Source organism: Mixophyes fleayi, chromosome 6, assembly GCF_038048845.1.
Source record: "Mixophyes fleayi isolate aMixFle1 chromosome 6, aMixFle1.hap1, whole genome shotgun sequence".
NCBI lineage: Eukaryota > Metazoa > Chordata > Amphibia > Anura > Limnodynastidae > Mixophyes > Mixophyes fleayi.
Genome location: NC_134407.1, coordinates 102,311,436 through 102,335,295, shown reverse-complemented (window position 1 = coordinate 102,335,295; position 23,860 = coordinate 102,311,436). Strand labels below are relative to the sequence as shown.

The 23,860-nt window shown below is 43.3% G+C and overlaps 1 protein-coding gene across 6 annotated transcripts in view; it reads right to left on the bottom strand.

The window, feature by feature from the left end:
* The window catches only part of LOC142161469 (L-threonine ammonia-lyase-like), a 103,960-nt gene that overhangs the window by 24,577 nt on the left and 55,523 nt on the right, over positions 1 to 23,860 (bottom strand). For all 6 annotated transcript variants that reach the window (XM_075217128.1, XM_075217130.1, XM_075217129.1 and 3 more), the window contains 2 exons: positions 17,409 to 17,574; positions 13,662 to 13,758 (listed from right to left, as the gene is read on the bottom strand). In XM_075217128.1, coding sequence (XP_075073229.1) covers positions 13,662 to 13,758; positions 17,409 to 17,574 — 263 coding nt within the window. The remainder of the gene's footprint in view (positions 1 to 13,661; positions 13,759 to 17,408; positions 17,575 to 23,860) is intronic.

The window sequence follows — 23,860 nt, the reverse complement described above, 5'->3', positions numbered from 1 at the left end:
ATGAAGACAATGTAACTGGATATTTTGAGAAATAATCAAGATGTCATCTAGGTAGACTACAACACAGTCATAGAGGAGGTCCCTAAAAATCTCATTAACAAAACTCTGAAACACTGCTGGGGTGTTACACAAACCAAAGGGCATCACCAGATATTCATAGTGGCCGTCACGGGTGTTAAAGGCCGTTTTCCATTCATCGCCTGCTTTGATTCTGATAAGATTATAGGCTCCTCTAAGCTCCAACTTGATAAATATCTTGGCCCCCTTTATACGGGCAAAGAGTTCAGTAATGAGTGGAATGGGATATCGGTTCTTTTATCATTATAGCATTAAAGCCTCTGTAATCAATACATGGTTGGAGAGAACCGTCCTTCTTTTTAACGAAAAAGAATCCGGCCCCGCCAGGAGAAGAAGATGGTCTGATGAAACCACGTTGGAGATTCTCTTTAACATAGTCAGAGATGGCTAGGGTCTCTGGCAATGATAGGGGGTACACATGGCCTCGAGGAGGAATTTGACAAGGTTGAAGGTCAATAGGGCAGTCCCAGGCTCGATGAGGAGGAAGGTGTTCGGAACTGGTTTTATCAAAGACATCCAAAAATGATGAATATTGCTTTGGAAGAAGATCAAACTTGACTTCTGACGAAATGCTAGTAGAGGCCAGGGGGTGAACACGAGAAAGACAATTTTAAAAACAGTTTGGACTCCAGGATAAGACTTGGTAGGTAGTCCAAACCATCTGAGGCGAATGTTGTTAGAGCCAGGGCAGCCCCAAGATGACTGGACTGGTGGAGGAAGGTAAAACATGGAAAGACATCATCTCTTTATGTAGTGCTCCTACTTGCAAAAGGATAGGCTTAGTGCTGATCTTGATAAGACCGTTGGAGATACGGGATCCATCAATAGCAGTAACAGAAACAGGATGCTCTAGGGAAGATGTAGCCAAAGAACTTTGAGACACGAAGGAAAGAGAAATAAAATTCCCAGCAGCTCCTGAATCCAATAATGCATAGGAAAGGATGGGGCCTGATGGGCCATACAATGTAATGGGGAAAGAACAGACCTTAGGTAAACTGGACTGAGGAGAGGATTTAATATTGCCCAATCTGACCTCTCTGGAACAAATTAGGCTTTGGCGTTCCCGACTTCTTGGGACAGTTGTTAAGCATATGACCCGGATCGGCACAATAAATACACAGTTTGTTTTTAAATCTTCGGTCGCGCTCTTCTGGAGTCAGGCGCGACCGTCCTAGTTGCATAGGTTCATCCTCAGAAGTTGAAGAAAAGTAATGAGGTGTTGTCCAAGGCACAGAATGTCAAGAGATATCCCTCTCAGCAGCTCTTTCGAGGAAATGAAGGTCCACACGGTTACATAAGGAAATTAGGGAATCTAAAGTAGTTGGTAATTCCTGAGAGGCCAGAGCGTCCTTGATTTTATCGGATAGTCCTTGCCAAAAGGTAGCCACCAGGGCGTCATAATTCCAGCGTAACTCGGATTACAGAGTGCGAAAAGTGATGACGTATTGATCCACGGATCGTGGCCCTTGGTGGAGTCTAAGAATACTTGATGCAGCAGATATAGCATGACCAGGTTAATCGAAAATGCAGCTATAAAAGCAGCACTGTCAGAAAGGAGTGGATCATCCCGCTCCCAGAGGGGAGAAACCCAGGCCAGGGCCTGACCAGAAAGCAAGGATATTAAGTAAGTGACCGTAGCCTTTTGGGTAGGAAAATTCTGAGGTTGTAGTTCGAATTGAATCGATCACTGGTTGAGGAAACCTCTACAAATCTTGGGGTCCCCATAGAACTTAAAAGGAGAAGGAATCCGAAGAGTAGAGGTGGAGTTGGCAGGTATCTCAAGAGCAGGAGGTTCGGGTGCTGGAATGACAGGAGGAGGTGTGTAAGCAGCAATTTGAATAGGATCCATTCTGGAAGCCAGTGTTTGGAAGCACTGAAGGAGTTGTCGCTGAACCCCGTCTGGTTGTTCTACCCGGTTAAGTAAATGTTGAAGCATATCTTTGGCCGAAGGCTCCCCAGTAGAATCCGTCATGACCTGTTGATACTGTCACGGTTTGGTAAACTGGATTCTTGGGTCTGCCCAACTTGGCACTACTCCCAGCAGGGCGCGGAGTCTAACGGACAGATGGTATTCACCAGTGACCACCGCAAGGTGATTTGGACTCAGCAGCGTCCGCCTGCAGGTCGCGGCCCCTACCAGAAGTGTCAGGCGAGACCCTAGGGGAGTATATAATAAGATGTTATGAAGAGACACAATGGTGGCAGATGGAATGTAAGCTCTTTGGCCGACGGGCCAGTGGAGACTGATGGAGTGTAAGCTCTTTGGTCAGCAGCATGATGGATACAGGTGGAGCGTAAGCTCTTCAGCCAAATGGTGGTGTGAAGACAGATGCAGAGTGAACAATTCAACCAGCAGGATAACGAAGACTAGTGCGGCTTGGCCAGTACAACCTGTAGTGTAGCGGCACAATGGAGACAGTTGTAGCTTGAGCTATTCAGCCCGTAGTATAGCGGCACAATAAGGATAGGTGCAGCGTGAACAATCCAGCCAGCAGGGTAACGGAGACAAGTGCAGCTTGAGCAGTACAGCCCATAGTATAGCAGCACAATGGAGACAGGTGCAGCGTGAACAGTCCAGCCAGCAAAGTAACGGCTACAAGTGCAGTTTAAGCGGTTGAGCCCATAGTATAGCAGCACAGCGGAAACAGATGTAGGGTGAACAGTCCAGCCAGCAAGGTAAGGAAGGCAGGTGCAGCTTGAGCGGTATAGCCCATAGTGCAGCAGCACAGCGGAGACAGGTGCAGCGTGAACAGTCCAGCCAGCAAGGTAAGGAAGGCATGTGCAGCTTGAGCGGTATAGCCCGTAGTACAGTAGCACAGCTGAGACAGGTGCAGCGTGGACAGTCCAGCCAACAGAGTAACGAGGACAAGGAGGCGCTGAGGATCCAAGGTAAACGTACAGCAGACAAGATGAAGTCTAGTCAGGCAGGTAACTTGATCAACAGGCAGTGAGGGGAAAGGGGAAGTGCCTTTTCAAGTTTGGAGCCAAACTCATAGCCAATGGAAAACATGCAGAGGACACAAAGGCTTAAGGTCTGCACATGCGCAGAACCAAAGCCAGGACACCAGCAGCTGAAGTATGAATGAATGGGGAACAGGTGAGCGTGTCGGTCTTCGGTTGTGGAAGCCGAATGAGCGCCGTGTGACAATGGGTCTTCAAATTACCTTTTTTCCTCCCAGTATGTAAAGGGACTGTCTGACATATCTATTTGTACGCTGTCATTAAAATAATCCTCCACCATTCTTTGGATGTTGATAGTAGGATCAAGTGGAGTTACAAATTTTTGGTCAATTCTTTTAGACCAGACCAGATGTCTAAATGTTGTGCTGAGTCATCTGCATCACCAATGAGTCTTTTGGGACCTACTTTGAATGGTTTCAGCACCTTGCACAACACGGAAAGTATTCTCCACGGCACTCGACTACAATACATTCCCCCTCCTTCCCCAATGTCAGGGCTTGTGTAGTAAGCGTGGATGGCTTTTCGCTGGTCCTCCATCCTCAGAAGCATATAAAGGGTGGAATTCACCTTGTTACCACCTCTTGCTTCAGTTAGTGGCAGACCAAATTAAATTGTTCTTGTAGCTGCTGCAATCTCCTACATGCTGTTGTTGAATTATTATTATTATTATTATTATTATTATTATTACCATTTATTTATATAGCACCACTAATTCCGCAGCGCTGTACAGAGAACGCACTCACATCTGCCTGAAATGTCCAGAAATTTTTCGGCCCACAGATAGTATCCCCTGGACGTCCCTGTCATTTTTCGAAAAGCTCTGCGCCACCAAGTTAATTGTGTAAGCAAAACAGGGAATGTGATGGAATTCACCTAGCTGTAATGCTCTCACAATACTGGTAGCGTTATCAGAAATGACACATCCCGATGAGAGTCCAAGCAGGATAAGCCATGTTGCAATGATATCCCTTAGTTTTTCTAACAAGTTGTCAGTGGTATGCCTCTTAGTGAAGCCGGTGATACACAGAGTAGCCTGCTTCTGAAAAATCTGATATAGTTGGGTACATGCTGCTGCAGTGGGCTGTCACAGTCATATAACCTTCAGTTTGTCCAGTTCCGCTTGTCCACATATATGTGGTTAAGTGTACAATGGGTAGAATGGCATTCTGTAGCCCAATAATTAAATTTTTAAATTTAAATTTTTAACTATAGAAAAAAATAGAATTTTTTTTTAACTTTCTGGTAGAGTTGACAAATTGCTTTTCTATTAAAATGGTGTCGTGATGGAATTTGGTAATGAGGACACAAGACCTCAATTCACTGTCTAAAACCAGCTGCATTAATAGTGGATATTGAACGCAGATCTAATACTAGCATAGCTGCCATTGCGTCTCTGATCCGCTTTGCGACTGGGTGATAGCTTTCATACTTGCTTCCTCTTGAAAAGGATTGTTTAATGTCAATTGTTATAAACTACTAGTAGTCTTCTTCTTAGTCTGCTTCTGGGATGAAGATCCACCCCCAGCAGCAGCAGCAGTAGCAGCAATGGGACTAACGCTCAAGAAGTCTTCTGAGGAATTCAGGATAGTGGAGAAGTCATCTAGTCTTAGCAACCTGCCGAACTAACTCGGGTCGCTACTGAGGATATTAATGAGGAAGTTGTTGTGGGTGTAGATTGCAGGGGTCGGGATCTAGCTGAGAGAAGGGACCTAGCTGATGATGGACTGCTTGTTGTTATTTTATTAGCATAAGTTTCTGATTTTCCCTACAGCTTGCTTTGAACTCGCTTCAAATGGTGATGAGGTTCCTAGATGGTTAAGGTCCCTACCTCTACTGACTCTGGCTTTACAAACGCTACACAACTGTTGTCAGGATTTGGGTAGAAATAATTCCACACATAAGAGGTGGATTTTTTGGTCTTATGCCCAGGCATGACAATGACCTTCATCTTATCACGTGAAAGAACTGCTTCCACTGTTGCAGGACTTACACAAGCAACATTATCCTCATCAACATCCTCATTTGCGCCCTCGTCAGCTACACAAATATACCCCTCATCCTGTTGCAAATCCAAAGTGGAATTCTCAATTTGTGTATCACCAGCTACAATTGGGCTGCTCATCCACACATGTGCAGAAATGCTGAAAGGACGCTTCTTTATGAGTACAGTATCAGAAAGCTCAGGCTTAGACATAGCACTCGTGGATAGACTCTCCTCAGGGATTTGTGTCATTTCTGAATCTGAACATACATTTACTTCTACTGCCTTAATTCTTTTTTTCCAGCTCGGATTTTACACTTAAAAGTATTTGAGCACCTCTTTTTGAGTCAGATTGACAAGATCTTGCATTGTCATGACTGACCTTACAAGAAGATGCCTCACTGACAGTTGCAGAACTAGCACTCATACAGAAAGGCGAAGGTCTGATTATTTCCTTTCCACTGCGAGTGTAGAATGGCATGTTGGCAATTTTATGTTTTTCTGCAGTTAACATTGCCTTGATTATGGATGCTTTTTTCTTTTCCAAGGTAAAAGCTTTTTTTTTTTACATTTCTGTTTCCCTGACTTAAAACCATTATGCACTTGAACATAGGCTTTAGCAGATAACATAAAAGGACTATAGTAGCATCATGACTGGTGCCAGCAGCTGCATGGTGCTCCTGATCTTCTGTGGACTTATGTGAATCCATATCAATGGCACAGAGCACTGTGACTGGAGACTAGAGAGTGACAAGAACACTGTCTGCTACCCCTGTTTCTGTGTTAGCAATGGCACTTAGCAATGTACTGGAGACTGGAAAGTGACAAGAATACTGCCACCCCTCTTGTTTCTGTGTGAGCAATGGCACTGAGGTGACTCTAGACTGATAAAGGCACTGCCATCCCTATTGTTTCTGTTTCAGCAATGACGCTGAGAAATGGTACTGACACTGTAGACTGCCAAGAACACTGCCACCCCTCCTGTTTCTGTGTGAGTTATGGCACATACCAATGTCACTGGAGACTGCCAAGAACGGTGCTACGCCTTCTGTGTCTGTCTGTGAAATGATGCAGAATCTTCGTGGAGGGCGATACTTATAGTATCCAAAACTCGCGAGGTCCGACGAAGCAACAATGACATTTTGCCTTGTTTTCAGTTCAAGGACGTGTGAAAGTACCGAGCCTGCTTGACTCGGTACTCTGATCGTGTTCGGGTGGGTTCGTTTTTTTTTTACAGTTGACACATCCCTGGTTTCAAAAGTGCATATTATTTGAGCATCTAGGTTGGTTTAAGCAACATGTGGCCATCAAGAGCTCAACTCACCACGAATCAGATTCCATTCTTCTGAAAAAGTGCCAAGACAGTGTATTAACACAACCAAAACATTAATCTAATCAAATAGTTGATGCCATCTCCACTTGAGTTGAACATGTTTAGCCAGTCATACAGTATGCAGCTGATTGGGTATGAACAAATGGCACTAGTGTTGTGATGTCATAGTGTGAGGACCACTACAGTTTCAATAAGGACTTCAAAATCTAATAATGCTCCTCTAAAAAATAATTTGCACCCTCCTTGAGGCACCCAACATCACATAGAGGGTGCCTGAAAACTCAATACATTGCTTATGACTTAGGGCTAACATCTGTCCTGATTTTCCTAGGGCATTTACCTCTTTATCCACCCATATTATTTAACTCTTTAAGAGCTTATTTTCACTTTGAAAGCAAGGTTAAGATAGAAAAGGGCCTTATAGCTATTTTAAAGTGAGTTTGATTAGGTGAGGACACTATTTGTTATCAATTTTAATTTCCTACTAGCATATGTGTCCACATATTTACGAGGGCCGGAGAATTATTATTATTATTATTAAAGAGGCAGTTGTCTCTTATTTATTCATGTCATTATGTAAATTAGAGCAGGGCTGCATATGACATGGGCAGAGAATGGAGACAAGTCACAAGCTACAGACTAAGTTTAATAGTGGAAGCAAGGGCAGGCTGGCAAATTGTACCCTGGTGACGAGACTCAGCAGCCTATTAGAAACATTTTAAAAGGGAAAAAATGAGGCATAGCCTAGTGACTCAGCACAAGGTAGCCCACTCTGGGATCGGTCTGGGGGATAGAAGCCCCCCAGCCCAGCCAGCCCCTCAGTGGAATTTAATAGTGGAAGCACAGCGCAAAGTGATGAAAACATTCAACTTGTTACTTTATTTGGAACAGAAAGAAAAGTAGAGTTGACTACATTGCCTGAAGAAAAATACATGGGTGTCCCAAATGTTGGATTCAAAATAACAGGATCTATTTTACTATTTTTTTTTTTTTAAATCCAGTATTTTTATTGAAATTTTTTAAGATATAAACATACTAAACAACAAAAAGAAAAGAAAAACAATCGCATACATATCGGAATTAAATGACGGAATTTACAAGATTACATTAAAGCATAATAATAATAAATGTGCTATATTCATTCAGGATCATACATCGTAAATGCTTATACATAAGTATGTTACACATGCAGGGTTTATTACATGGACTCAGATACTTATTATAAGAACTGCGGTAGCCATACATTTAAGTAGATAGAGCATCTGTACTAGATGACATAGGATAGAATGGAGACTCTAACCATCTGTACCATATATTCTCAAATTCCTTCAGAGCCTGTCTGCTAGTATAAACAAATCTCTCGTGCCTTATGGTGGTATTGACCAGTGTCTTCCAATTTTTAACCGTGGGACTCGTCGGGGCCAACCACAGCCTCGCTATACAGACCTTAGCCAACATCAATAACTGTGAAATGTACATTTTTGTCAGTTTATTAACTTTCCCCTTCAATCGGAGCCCAAAGAGACAAGTGGCCGGTGAACTAAGAGACACTTCAATTCCAGTAACCTGAATACATCTCCTGATCCTTCGCCAGAAGATTTGTATACATGAACACTCCCATAGAAGGTGCCAAAAGTTAGCATTGATCGAATTGCATTTCGGACAGTTAGGGGTAGCATCCGGGCGAAATTTTGCCAATCTAATAGGGGTAAAGTAGGCCCTGTGTAAGATAAACACCTGTATTTGTTGAAATTTTAATGATGAAGTATAACCTTTAGTACTGTCTGTAACCATTTCCCACTCCTTGTCTGATAAAGGACCAATATCTATTTCCCACTGATTCCTCAAACCATCCAAATCATCTGCAGTGGATTCATACAGAAGACATGAATACATTCGAGAGATCAGACCTCTATAACCCAAGGCCTGTAATTGTTTCCTCAGTGGATCCACCCCAAACACCAAAGTCTCCCCTTTAAATTGTGTGTTTAGGGCGTGTCGTAACTGAAGGTAAGAATAAAACATTGTTCTGGGTACAGAGAATTTCCCAACCAACTGTTCGAAGGATTTAAGTACATTTGTATCATAAAGCTGACCTACCGACACCACACCCAACCGAGACCACTCCCTGGCCCTCTTCACTGTATTCAACTTCTCAAATTTCTTTGCCCCCCAGATAGGAGTATATGGATCAATGTCAGTTTGTTTCATTATTTTATTACAGTTTGTCCAAATCTTAACTGCCTGAATCAGGAGCGGAGGAGCCCGCATACCAAGCCGCCCCGCCAGCAGTGACTGTAAGGGAGTGTGATTAGAATTAAATTGGTGTACCACACCCAATGTAGCTCATGGTAATCGGGGTCCGAAACCCATGCCTTAAGGTGGACCAATTGAGAGGCAAAATAATATAATTTCAAGTTAGGGAGTGCAAATCCACCAGAAGATCTGGATCTATACAGCGAGCTGAGCTTGACCTTAGCCCTTCCCCCTCCCCAAACCAATGAAATCAAATAGCTATCAATGCATCGGAAAATGGAGGGTGGAATATATACAGGTGACTGCTGGAGTATATATAAAAACTTTGGCTGCACCATCATCTTAATTAAATTTATCCTACCGGAGACAGAAAGTGGGAGCTTCTTCCATACATGAGTTTTTTCTTTAATGTATTTGATCTGGGGCCGCAAATTAAGTTCTACATATTCAGCGGGGGTATTAGAGATCCATATTCCCAAGTATTTGAATTTCGATGCCCATTTTAACTGACATTGTCACGGGACACTCCCATCCCAGAGGGAACACGCTAGATTTATCCCAATTAATTTTTAGGCCGGAAAAAAACCCAAATCCATCAACCACCCGCAGCAAATGTTTTAGGGAAGTGTCGTGATCTGAAAGGAACAACAGCATATCATCTGCATATAATGCCACCTTATCCTCTCTGTGCTCTGATCTAAGTCCCACAATTTCTCTATCATGCCGGATCTTACAGGCCAGCGGCTCTATTGCTAATGCAAACAGGGCCGGAGACAATGGGCATCCCTGTCTAGTACCCCGCTCTAATTGAAATTGTTGAGAAAGATGTCCATTGACACAGACCCGCGCCACTGGATGTGAATACAAAAGTTTAACTCATTTTATAAATTCCGGGCCCACTCCAAATCGGGACAATACCTCCCACAGGTATGGCCACTCCACCGAGTCAAACGCCTTGGCTGCGTCCAAGGACACCACAACTTCGCTCTCAGAAGAGGGTGACCGCACCTGCAGGAGAGTATACAGCCTTCTAAGATTGATAGACGTGGATTTGCCCGGCATAAATCCCATCTGATCCGGATGAATTAATTCCAGCACCACTCTACTTAACCTCAAAGCCAGTAATTTTGCTAGAATCTTAACATCATTTGACAAAAGTGAAATCGGGCGGTAGGACTCAGGGTACAACAAATCTTTCCCTGACTTAGGCAGCACCACCACTATTGCCTCTGCCATTAAAGGGGAAAGAGCGCCAATCTCACCCAGCTCGCTGAATGTAACCAACAACCTAGACACAAAAAAGGGCCGGTGTTTTTTATATAATTCAATTGGGATTCCATCTACTCCAGGGGCTTTACCATTAGGGAATGACATAATAGCTATATCAATCTCTTCAAGAGTAAAGGGTGAGTCCAAAAACTCCCTACTATCATCGGAGAGGACAGGAAGGGAGATACCATTCAAATACTGCTGTAACGTATCCATGTCATATCTGACCTGTGACTTATATGTATTCGTGTAATATTTATGAAATACCTCAACAATATCAGGCATCAGATACTTCTTAACCCCACTGTCATCACAGATAACCGGTACTGCTGCATCTGCCCTCTCCGCCCTTGTCAGATAAGCCAGGAAGCTACCATTTCTATCGTCCTCTGCATATCGTACATGCTTAGAAAACAGAAATTTACGTTTGGGTTTCTCAAATACATACTCTACCCACTCTCTCTGGGCCAACTGCCATGTTCCCCTTGCAACCTCAGTTTTGTCCGCAATGTATTGTGCTTCTAAGGATTTACACTTTTTCTCTAATATCTGTTCTTTTTGTCTGGACGACTTTTTAATTTCAGCAATGCCAGCAATTAATGTCCCCCTTAGGAAAGCCTTAAAAGCGTCCCAAACTATAGGTGGCCTTGCTGTTACCAGATTATCTACAAAGAAGCCTTCCCACTGTGTCACCAAGGTCGCTCCTGTACCCATCAAGGAGAGCCAGAAGGGATTTAATTTCCAAAAGGACTGGCCTCTATCAATTGCAAAATCAATAGATAGGCAGAGGGGCGAGTGGTCAGAAATTCCCCTAGGCCTATATTCCACGCTCCTCACCAGCGGTACCAGAGAGTGTGACAGCAGAGCCAGATCAATTCTTGAAAATGCATTATGTGATGTAGAAAAGCAGGAGAATTGGACATCTTCTGAGTGCCTCAAACGCCATACATCTACTAACCCCGTTTTCCTCAACCAGAGCAGAAAAAGCCGACTTAGAGTTGCCAACTACAGCATTTTTCTCTCGCCATCTGTCCACCTCTCCATTTATCACATTATTAAAATCCCCTATACAAATGGCTGGAACATCTGGGAACAATGCCATGAATTCTCCACATTTCCTTAACACCTCACCATTATATGGTGGGGGTATATATACAGCTAACAGAATCACCGGAACCCAATTAATGACAGCCTTCATCAGTACAAACCTTCCCCCTGCATCCACTTGAATTTTTTCCAAGGAGAAGCAGAGACGTTTATGTACCAATATAGAGACCCCTCGAGAATTAGTCGTGTACGTAGAGTGGTATGCCCTACCTACCCATGCTTTTTTAAGGGTGAGTATTCTATCACCGTGTAAGTGAGTCTCCAATAGACAAACAATATCAGGATCATTTTTTCTAATTTGTCTTAGTACAAGGGAACCTTTCACAGCATTATTTAGGCCCCGCACATTCCAGGAGAGAATTTTCAGCTCATTATCAGATGTACCAGAATACATATAATAGTAGTCCCTCTTATCTCACTACCCCGCATCCCACACGCCTGCAGAGCATACATTGACATACTTATAAGCACATATAATCCTTGTCTATATATTTGCGATAACATTAAAACTACCCACAACTTAAATAACTTTAATACTAAACCCATACCCCCACCCTGTATACTCCACCCAACTTAAGTATACCTTAAACCCTAACTTAAATTACCTTAAGATATTCAGCAGGCCAGCACACTACCAAAAAAGGTTACCCGCCAACCCGCAAAATACCAGAAGATAGAGGAAGGAAAAGGAAGGAAGGAAAAGGGGCGAATTGAGTCAAGAGAGGAAAAGAACGGCCTTAAAGCCATGGGCTCTCCAGCCCATTACATATTTATTTATTTTTTTACAGTGGACCTTTCAATATTAGTTTGAAAATCACAGACCCCACCTGAGCGAAATACATTTTTTTTTTTTTTTTGTACTACAGAAGAGAAATTACATTATGTATAGCAAATACCATGCATAATATCAATGACAAATCAGCAATGTCCAAAGGACTATCAGGAGAGACATAAAAAAGTACTCATCCAGCATCAGCGTCCAGCAGCAGCTAGGCGGTCCAACCAAATTGCAGCCTCTCGGGGAGTATCAAAAAAGGATGTACGGCCCTCCAAAACCACTCTTAACCGAGCAAGGAAAATCATGGCATATGGGATCTGTAAATCTCTCAATCTTCTCTTCACCGGAATGAATTGAGCCCTGTTCTTTTGTACATCCAGAGCGAAATCAGGATACATTGCTACTCGCTGACCATTGTATTCCACTGAACCTTTCTGCCTAGCCAAGCGTAGAATGGTATCTCGGTCACGATAATGCAACAATTTGGCTATGAAGGTGCGTGGGGGGGCTCCAGGAGGGGGTGCTTGAGTTGGAATACGGTGGGCCCGCTCCACTGCGAATTGGGCTGTAAATGAATCTGTACCAAACAGTTGGATTAACCACTTTTCCAAGAAGGATTCTGGGGAGACACCTTCTGCCTTCTCGGGCAATCCAACCAACCGAATGTTGCTGCGACGCAAACGCCCCTCCATATCCGTAAGCTTTTGTTTAAACAGAGAGGCTTGCGACTCCAGACTCTCCAACCGGCCCGCAACTGGTGCAGAAGTGTCCTCCAATATAGACACACGTGTCTCCACTTCACCCACTCTCTCCCTGATTTTTTGCACGTCTTGCCGGAGAAGAGAGAGGTTCCCCTGCACCTCTCCTATTTTATCAGTTACACACTTTTCAGATGCCCCAATAGCCTGTAGGACCTGCTGTAATGTAACTTCAGGGTCCGCCAGTGGAGCCGACAAAGGGGGGGGTAACGGGATGTGATGCATCTCCTGAACCAGAGGCTGTAGTGGAGGAGCGAGCAAAGCGGTCCAATTTTCCCGCTGCGGGGGACTGGTTATGTTTGCCCATAATTTCACAGGAAAGATGGGATGATATTTATCCTATAAGCTTATGTGCAACCCTGTAACCTGTATAGCTTTAATTACGTATAGGCGTACAGCTCAGATTGTATTGCTAGCAGTGCATTGCAGCCAGTTATCTTCACAGAGAAAGGTATATCTCCTCCAACAACACTGATAATGATAATCAAATAAGTCCAGAGCCCAATTCAGTTACTCCTCACTTGTACAAGGATATAAATATAAATATAAGGATATAAATGTACCTGTATCAGATGGATATCACAGGCTGTGTTCACCTAGGCCAGTATGTGGTATTACAGAGGCGCTATGTCCCAGCAGTCATCAACTGCCAGAAACTGCCACAGACTGCTGTAGTATTCCTATACCCAGATGCTCAACTCTTTCTCTCCCAGTCTCGGGTAAAATGGCAAGAGCACTATCAAAAGAGGTACACTATGTACAGCAACTATTCGGATGCACAGTTTTGGGTCCAAAAGTTTCTTTATTCCACTATAACAGAGATCAACAGGATATCTGGGATGGAGAGCTCGTAACTGTGCTTGCTACTCCATGCTCGTCCAGGCCACGCCCCTGATCTATTTTACTATTAGGCTTGATAATTCCTCCTTCTTCCCCCCAGGTTATTGTGGGCCTTGAAGCCCAACTTAATATTGCTGTAATTCACAAAACACATGTACTGTGTGGCTAGTTAAGTTGAATTACTGTGTGACCTGGAAGTCCATTAGAAATATATATGAATGTGTTCGACTAATCCTACTAGAATATGGAGATATAACTAAATTTACAGTGTGTAAAGCTGTAATTTGACACTAATATTACCTCCATACAAGGGGTGAATGAGGCTGTCATGTTCTGTCAAGCAATGTCCAGTTTTCAATGCCTGTTGTACAATAGGGAACTTCTCACACTCCACACCCTGAAAAATATAAAGAGTTGTGCAAAGAGGAAGATGTCAGGGGAACTGGATAAGGCATAATTTCCTATTGAAGTCAATCGTTTACTTTCATCCTTGAGGGATAAGCACAGCTGAGTTAAGATACAGACAACTTTTCCACATGGACCATCCCTCCACTGTCTAATACTGTAGTGTGATTCCTTGCAATAATATTTCCTTGCCTTATATATATCAAAACATAATTTGTAACAAAACAGAAACATTGCAGTGTTTTGTGATAAGACTGTAATATAGCTTCATTATTTAATTTTTTTAAATCGTTTATTTGTAAATTTTGTCACACAGTAGACTGGTAAACAACTGTAGCCCAAGAGGGCAACACCAAGTTACATTGTGAGTTGGATAATCGAGTAAAAAGAACAAGTCCTCTTAGGGCAGTTACAAAACATAGACAGGTAGAAGAATTTTGCAACAATATATCAATGAGGAACCTTAAAGGAATACTGGGGAGTGTGGCATTGTATGCAATAGTGAGGACGTGGGAAAGGGGAGAGGTGAGGGTAGGTGGGTGAAGGGGGTGGGGTTTAAGACCAGGTCTGGGCTCTCCAGCAGTCAGAGGTCAAACCGAATAGAGCATTATGCAGCCAGCTTCCTAGACTGAGCTGCTCACAGGAAAAGGACTGAGATATTCAGGGTTTGATCAGGTGGTGGATTGGAACTGAAGGGACCATTGTAGATGAACCAATCCCCCTAAATTTGGGAGAATTTATGGGTTTTCTTATTAAGGTGCACTGAGATTTTCTCCATGGATGCTAAATGCCAGATTTTATTGAGAACTTGTTGCCTGGGGGGAGGGTTTGGACTTTTCCAGTGTTTTGCAACCAGGCATCTGGCCACATGGAGGATCTGAACAGACCATTTCTCTGAGTTTTTGTCTAAGACCTCTATAGGGGAGCTAAGAAGAAAGGAACATGGGCACTTTGTAACTTGGACAGTAGTAACGGCGCTAAGCAAAGCCGCTACATCATCCCAGAAAAAGGCTATTCCTGGGCAAGTCCACCAGATGTGGATGAAGGACCCTCGTTTCCCACAGCCCCTCCAACATAAGTCGGAAGAGGACCCGTAGATTTTCTTCAGCCGGGTAGGAACCAGATACCAGCAGTAATAAATTTTGTAGGCATTTTCCTTAACAAGAGATGAGATGGAAGTCTTGGAGGCCCTCTCTTTAATTGTATTCCATGTGTCCTAATCTGGCGGTCTACCCAGGTCAGCCTCCTATCGAAGTTCGTGGATAGGGGTACGAGGTTGTATGGATGAGATGAGAAGGTTATATAAAGTCAAAATCATTTCCCTTTGCATTGGTGATTGGATAAATAAGGATTCCAGGGGAGTAAGGGGTCTCGCTATATCAGACCTAGAAAGAGAGTCGACATAGTGTCTCACTTGAAGGTAAGCAAATGGGCTAACAGTAGGGAAATCAAATTTCTCTTGTAGCAGTGGTAATGCTGTTAGAACATTCCTCACCATTCTGATAATCTTTTCCTGCCATGTCTTAAATCGAGAATGACATTGCACTGGTGGACATGCTGGGTTGTCCAAAAGAGGCGTTATAGAGGAGTGGGTTGAGGTGATTTCAAAATTAAACTTGCTGTAGTCCCATATCTGACAGGTGAATAAAGCAACTGGATGAGATTGTAGCGAGAAAGGTCTATCGCCCATTGTGATTCCCAATACCAAACCCAGGGACGGCATCCGGCAGCAGAAAGACTCCAAATCAATCCACCTAGGGCCTTGTCTTTTTGTAAACCACACCACCGCTTGACTCAGTTGAGTAGCAGTTGAGTATAAGCCTGTTAACCGTTGCCCTACATGAAGTGGAAAAACTAGTACGCAGGGGTTTATGCTGCCACATGAACTGAGAGAACCAGTGATGCATACAGAGAATCATAATGGGAGGTAATAAAGACACCTAGGTATTTGAGCTTAGACTGACGCCAGGAGGAGCTGAAGTTGCTTTTAAGGAGACCCAGGGTTGACGGAGGTATGTGGAGAGCTAGGGATTCCGTTTTGGAAAGCTTTATCTTATATGAGATGGAACCATAAGCAGAGAGTGTGGCAAACAGATTTGGCAGTGAGGTATGGTGGGGAGGTTAATGTGAGGAGGATGTCATCTGCGAATAGGCTGCGAAACAAACATTAACACCTTTGATATCAGGGGAGGAGCGAATTTTGGCTGCCAGGGGCTCAATCACAAGGGCAAAAATTAGGGGGAGAGAGGGCACCCCTGATGGGTGCCGTTAGCGATCAGGATCGGGGAGGAAAGCACCCAATTTACCTAAATCCTGGAAGGTGGATTAGAATATAAGGCTCCAAAAACATACTGGTAGGTTAATTGGCTGCTAACAAAATTGACCCTAGTCTGTCTGTGTGTGTGTTAGGGAATGTAGACTGTAAGCTCCAATCGGGCAGGGACTGATGTGAGCCAGTTCTCTGTACAGCGCTGCGGAATTAGTGGCGCTATATAAATAAATGGTGATGATGATGATGAATACCTTGCAGAAAGGTGCCATCAAACCCAAATTTCTGAAGAGTTTCCAGCATAAAGGGCCCGCTAATTCGGTCAAAGGCCTTCTCTGCATCCAGGGAGAGTACTACGGCCAGGGTTTTAGTTGAGTTAATACAATGAATGAGGCTAACTGTTCTTCTGGTGTTACAGTTTCATTATTTTAACATTACTGCATCCAATTTCCCTAGTAAAAAAAAATGGAGGTGGGACATGGTAATGTAAGGTGTATAACTATTAGGTTAGGGTGCATTCTCTTAAAATGCTATTGCAAAACTGACTTTAAATTCTGTTCTTTCTGCATTGCTGGAGAAAATGGTGTATGTACCAGCAATGTTTCACCATATGTTATGTGTATAGACTATGGATATATATGTACTAATTCCAGATAATTTTTTCATAAGCGTTAATGTAACTTGTATTTTAGATTTAGGTGTCTGTGATTGTGCAGATGTATTGTGAATATGCTACAATCAAATTCAACAGTAAAACCTCTTTAGCCGTGAATAGTACAAGATAATGAAGTATTTAGTAACTCTCACTTTAGTGATTGGCTGCCTCAACTTTCCACTGTCATGTCACTTTTACAAACATTTGTTCATGAAAATTCGTAATAATTAACTAAAGGAAACTTACATTGGCAATTGGTAATAATAGGTACAAAAAGTTTTATTCCTATTTGAAATCAATTTTTCAACGAAAGTTGTTTATTGAATATTGTAATGTGCAGTTCTTGTCTGAAAATGCTACTCTATGTAAAAATCAAATAGTGGAAAATAGTTTTCATTGAATTAGACAGAAAAATTTACATATTTGTAAATAAGTCTTTTTTCATATAACTTGTATCCATGGTCTATACATATTTTTTTTCATTATACTGCACATAAATAAACATGTTGTAGGAGGTCATTGTAATTTGCTAAAGAATGCAAATCCATGCGAGTTTGTTGAATGACCGAGTTCATATTCCCAAGCCTAATAAATAGCATAGGGCTATGGCTGTGTGCATTATTTCTTTGGAGAAAGTTTCCACCATTTAGCAATGTGCATAAATATTTGCGTATTCTAAAATAACACTTGGCTATAAAGATGCAAGCTATGTACTTACAATCACTGCTATTTTTGGATTCAGGTGTTTTAGTGCAGCCGCCGACCCAGCCAACAAACCACAATGTCCACCTGCAGGAAATATTACTGCATCCAAACTAGGCACCTGTTCGTATATCTCCAGCCCCACTGTGCCAAGCCCAGCAAGATAACCAGCACTGTCTTCCCTGAGCAAAAAAAAAAAGTTTTAGAATACATATAGGGACATATTCAATTAGCTTTGTGGCGCGCAATTATACGCTGCTACACATGTCCCATTACTGCAACATTGCGTATTTCCGTGCGCACCCTATAGGGTTGCCAAGGGAAATCCACGATGTTGCGGTACCGTATTATCACTTTACACGTGCATAATCGCGGACCGCAAAGCTAATTGAATATGCCCCATAAGGTATAATATAATTGAATATTTACACAAATTATGCTATGTTACTATCTTCCAGATTTGGAGAGATTGCTCTGGGTTTTTTCTGCTTTTTTTTTTAATCTCCAATATCCCTTGAACACAGAAATGACAGTCAAGGGGGTAAATGTATCAAGCTGAGAGTTTTCCGGCGGGTTTTCCGGCGGGTTTGAATAGTGGAGATGTTGCCTATAGCAACCAATCAGATTCTAGCTCTCATTTTGTAGAGTACTAAATAATTGATAGCTAGAATCTGATTGGTTTTTCAAACCCACTGGAAAACTCTCAGCTTGATATATTTATCCCTAGATGTCTTCCTTCCTTCATTAAATAAATATGCAAGTCTGTCTGGAGCCAATGCACGTTAAAATTTTTTTGCTGCAGTACATCTGACACAATCATGTTAGTTGTAATTCATTTAGACTGAATCTTGACAATTAAAGCTTTACATGCACATGGTAATGGGACAACGCACCCTTTTGATTTTACTTTGAATACAGCTTTTTAAGCCCTGTGTCTGAACAAAAGGATCAATAAAGGAAATTGTTAATTAAAGACTAACTGGAAGATGTAATTTATCTGCAGGGTGTGTCTCATTTTAAGAGACACATTTTGCTCAGCAGTAGTTGACAGCTGCCTAGACTGAGCAAGTGTAATATATAACCTCATTTAGAGTCGGACGCAAAGTCCATTTCAGGCGCATCAAGCACATTTCCACTGATGGGGCATGCACAGTAAGTAACAGTTCCCTGCAGTTCCGTCTGCTTTTCAGATGCAAGTGTACACTCCGACAGCTTGTGTCTCAGTAGGAGGTAATTTAAAAAGTGGGGACAGATTCTCATTGAGACCAAAGTGGATTTTTCTAACTATTGAGATAAATAATTACTAATACTATTATATTATTATATTATTAATTGCAATGCATTTAAAAAATGAAAGGTGTCAAAAAAAGATATAAATGTAGTATGATATTAACTCACACTAATCTGAGGGCATTACATTGGTATATTAATATTAAAATCTTACACATATGGGGCTTGATTCATCTTCTAATGCAATCTGCCCGCAAGATGTGTTTTTAAGATAAGCTAGAAACTTGAGCTTCCTTCCCCCTCTATTCAAATTCAAGTATATCTCAAAATACGTTTCCATTTGAATCTTAGTATAAGTACGCTCTGCCTAAACGTTACATGTCGTATTATAACAAACAGAGGTGACTGCAGGATATGCACATGCAAATTCCCATCAGAACTCATAATAGGTTACTATTATCATTAATAAAAAATGTTTATTTGCTTTTTTTTACATTGGATACATAAATCAGGATGTTCTTAATACGTACTGTACATACAATCAGTTTTTATAGTTTATCTTACTTGCATACACAAGTTCTGTGCTATCTAGTGGCATGTATATGTATAGTTTTTATATTTTAAATATATTTTGTTTAAAATATATTTAAAAAGAAAAAGAAAAGAACAACGGTAGGAACATTGGACATGAAAAGTGTCTAGTATATTTGTAAGTTATGCAATAAGTAATGTTTGCATTATTGTATATATCTAATGTGATATAGCATGTAAACATTACATTCTCCATAAAATTTCAAATCATGTGATGCATATTTATAGCATATTAAGGTGATTAATTACTAGAGAAAGATGTCCAAAAGTGGTATCAGGGAAGAGGGGTAAATGACAGTGTATAATAATTGAGGGTAGTTCCCGTATGAAAGAGCATGTAGGAGGAAAGTGGAGGGCAGTGTAGAAAGAGGATATGTGTAGTTTTTAATACAAAGACGATACCGAAACAGTCATCACTATCTTGCAGCTGGTGCAAATGATACTACTAAAAAAGACGTACTTAAATTTTTTTTCTTCTTGTTATGTGAATATCGTTACAATCCAATATGTAGTTATTAATTGTTACGAGGTTAGGTAACCACGATTATTGAGGGTTACACATCCTGATAATACAAAATGACCAAAACCGCCTAGGAGAGGCGGCTATGTGAACTGCCTAAAAGAATTTGCCTGAAAGGGTGGAGCTGTACAATGATGAAACATTATTGGTAGAGAAAGATGGCACTCATGCAGGGCCGGACTGGCCATCTGGTACTTCCGGCAAATGCCAGAAGGGCCGATGGCTAGATGGGCCGGCCGACACTTCTTGGATTCCTGCATCTCTGCTGCGCGACGGATGAAGGCTCCTCTGCTCCCTCCCCCTTATCTTGTGCACTGTGCCCTGCAATGTGGACACAGTTTTTATTTTTTTTTCTGACTAGGGAGGGGGTCGCGGGGAGGGGGGTGCCGTGACTTTCGCGGGAGGGGGGGGGTGCCGCGATTTTCGCGGGAGGGGGGTGCGCGGATTTTTGTACGGTAGTTGCGGGGGTGTCGTGATTTTCATTGGGGTATGAGGATTTTCGCACAGGGGTCGTGGGGGTGCCGCGATTCTCGCACGGGGGGGGGGGGCAGGGGGGGAGCGGGTGCTGGAAGAGGGTGAGAACCATGGAAGAAGGGGCTGCTGGAAGAGGGTGAGAGCCAGGGGGGAAGGAAGAGGGTGAGGACCATAGAGAAAGGGGGTGCTGGAAGAGGGTGAGAACCATGGAGGAAGGGGGTGCTGGAAGAGGGTGAAAGCCAGGGGGGAAGGAAGAGGGTAAGAACCATGGAGGAAAGGGGTGCTGGAAGAGGGTGAGAGCCAGAGGGAAGGAGGAGGGTGAGAACCAGGGAGGAAGGGGGTGCTGGAAGAGGGTGAGAGCCAGGGGGGAAGGAAGAGGGTGAGAACCATGGAGGAAGGGGGTGCTGGAAGAGGTTGAGAGCCAGGGGGGAAGGAAGAGGGTGAGAACCATGAAGAAAGGGGGTGCTGGAAGAGGATGAGAGCCAGGGGGGAAGGAAGAGGGTGACAACCATGGAGAAAGGGGGTGTTGGAAGAGGGTGAGAGCCAGGGGGGAAGGAAAAGGGTGAGAACCATGGAGGAAGGGGGTGCTGGAAGAGGGTGAGAGCCAGGGGGAAGTAAGAGGGTGAGAACCAGGGAGGAAGGGGGTGCTGGAAGAGGGTGAGAGCCAGGGGGGAAGGAAGAGGGTGAGAACCATGGAGGAAGGGGGTGCTGGAAGAGGGTGAAAACCAGGGGGGAAGGAAGAGGGTGAGAACCATGGAGGATGTGGGTGCTGGAAGAGGGTGAGAGCCAGGAAGGAAGGAAGAGGGGGAGAACCATGGAGGAAGGAGATGCTGGAAGAGGGTGAGAGCCAGGGGGAAGGAAGAGGGTAAGAACCATGAAGGAAGGGGGTGCTGGAAGAGGGTGAGAGCCAGGGGGGAAGGAAGAGGGTGAGAACCAGGGAGGAAGGGGGTGCTGGAAGAGGGTGAGAGCAGGGGGGAAGGGGGTGCTGTAAGAGGGGTGAGAGAGCCAGGGGGTAGGGGGTGCTGGAATAGGGGTGGGAGAGCCAGGGGGAAGGAAGAGGGTAAGAACCATGAAGGAAGGGGGTGCTGGAAGAGGGTGAGAGCCAGGGGGGAAGGAAGAGGGTGAGAACCAGGGAGGAAGGGGGTGCTGGAAGAGGGTGAGAGCAGGGGGGAAGGGGGTGCTGTAAGAGGGGTGAGAGAGCCAGGGGGTAGGGGGTGCTGGAATAGGGGTGGGAGAGCCAGGGGGGAAGGGGGTGCAGGAAGAGGGGTGATGGCCAGGGGAAAAGGGGGTGCAGGGAGTAAAGGGAGAGGGACAAAGGAGAAGATGGTGTAGGGGCATAGGTAAAAGAAAGTGTAAAGGGAGAGACATCTTAAGAATGGGAATGTCAGGCAAGCAGCCATCATAAAACACAAGTAGTAATGAAGAATGGGAATGCACAGAGGGGACAAGTGTTAAAAGAAAATAAAAAAATCAAGCCTTCATACTCCATTCACTTATATTTTTCATACCCCCACTTCTAAATTTCCACTTTGACCACTGCCCTCGGTCCCTGCTCCCGACTGGCTGTGTGAGCTGACAGCTGCAGATCCCTCATTGCCCAGCGCGCCCAGCAGGAATACAGAACACAGAAGACAAAGGATGCCATAATCAGGTAAGTTCATATATTTTCTCATGTTCAATGTGTCTTTAACCATCCTTTGTTGAACTGGGGGCACTACCAATGATGTTTAAAACACTATGCATTGCTCATTATTGCGCTGTAATTTTCTTGCATATTTATCTGTATAGAGACTTTTAATTAAGAGGAAAAAAACACTGCTTGTCATAAAATTTATCTGTGATTGTGTCAATGTATCTATTTTTGTTTGCATTGTAAATGGGGTATTAAGCTGCTCCTGGGACTCACACTCTAGTTTCTGATATGCTGTACCAATTTTTATTTGTAGTCTGGGCACTACTGTATGGCATAATGTTATTTGGGGGCACTACTGTATGGCATAATGTTATTTGGAGGCACTATTGTGGCATAATACTGTATGGTATATGATTTGTGGGCACTACTGCATGGCCAAATATGAATTGAGGGTAATATTATGTGGCATAATATAACCTGGGGGCACTACGGTGTGGCATAATATGAACTTCTGCCAAAGGCAAGTCTCTCATTGTTGAATATGACGGGGGCCCAAAGAAGTTGCTGTACTGGGTCCCAAAATTCCTCTTGTCAGCCCTGCCTGTGAGTCAAGGGGGTAGATGTCTCCAGGTAAATAATCTAAATGTTTCCTATCTAATCAAACTGATGGATCACATCCAATTATCTCTCACCCACCGCCTCTATCCCCCTTAATTAATATACTGTGTTATTTAAAATGAATAGAAAGGATGCATAACCAGTTACTGTAGTATAAAAAAATATTTTTCTCTCACATTTTTCTGTAGATGGAAATACTTTTAATGCGGCCGCGTGGGTTCAAATGATCATTCAATAGTTATGTTTTTTCTGATATATTTCTTAGAGTTTTACTTCATGTGGAATGATTCATGAAAATTCTGCCATTACTATTTAATTGAGGGAAAAGGTTACCTGTTACCTATATGTGTGTAAGTATTCTGTTGTTGCTATTTTGTGGGAGATTTGAAAAAAAACAAAACATTGGTTTCCTACAGTGGCGCCTGTATAATTGGTGGTATTGCTGTAGTATGGGGTGGCGTGGTGGTGGCAATGTTGTAGTGTGTTTGGGGCTTAGTATTGCTAATAAGTATGATAGGGTATTGCTGTAATGTGAGGATGATGCTGGTTGCTGTAATGTGGGAGGTGATGCCGGTTGCTGTAATGTGGGGGTGATGCTGGTTGCTGTAATGTGGGGGGGGGAGGTGATTCCGGTTGCTGTAATGTGGGGGTGATGCTGGTTGCTATAATGTGGGGGGGGGGGTGATGCCGGTTGCTGTAATGTGGGGGTGATGCTGGTTGCTGGAATGGTGGTGATGCTGGATACTGTAATGTGGGGGATGATGCTGATTGCTGTAATGTGGGGGTGATGCGGGTTGCTGGAATGGGGGTAATGCTGGTTGCTGTAATGTGGGGGGTGACGACGGTTGCTGTAATGTGGGAGTGATGCTGTTTGCTGTAATGTAGGGAAGGGGGGGTAATGCTGGTTGCTGTAATGTGGGTGGGTATTGATGTAGTATGAGTGTGTGTGGGGGGCTTTTTACTGCTGTAATTTTGGTACAAATAATGTATTATCATGGTATTTATTGATGTAATATGGGTGCTAACAATATAATGTTGAGGGTCATTAGGAGAAATAAATACTCCCCCACACACACACTCATACTACATCATGTTGTACTGCACCAGCAACGCACACTGCGCCAGCATCAGTGTGCAACAATATAGTGCATGGAGCCCACAACACGTGGGCCTGTGTGCTTTGAATGCCAGGGCTGATTTTTAGTCCCAGTCCGGCCCTGCACTCATGTATATCCACACTCCCACAAATTTGTCACGTCAGATAGTAGGTGTGTTTTAGAGTATATAACTCCTGTCAAATGAGACGATCGGTTAGTCCTTGATAAAGCAAAGCGAAACGCGCATTGGCGTTTCTCTGGATGCCTGCTTATACTTCTTTTAACTATATTATATGACCAACTTC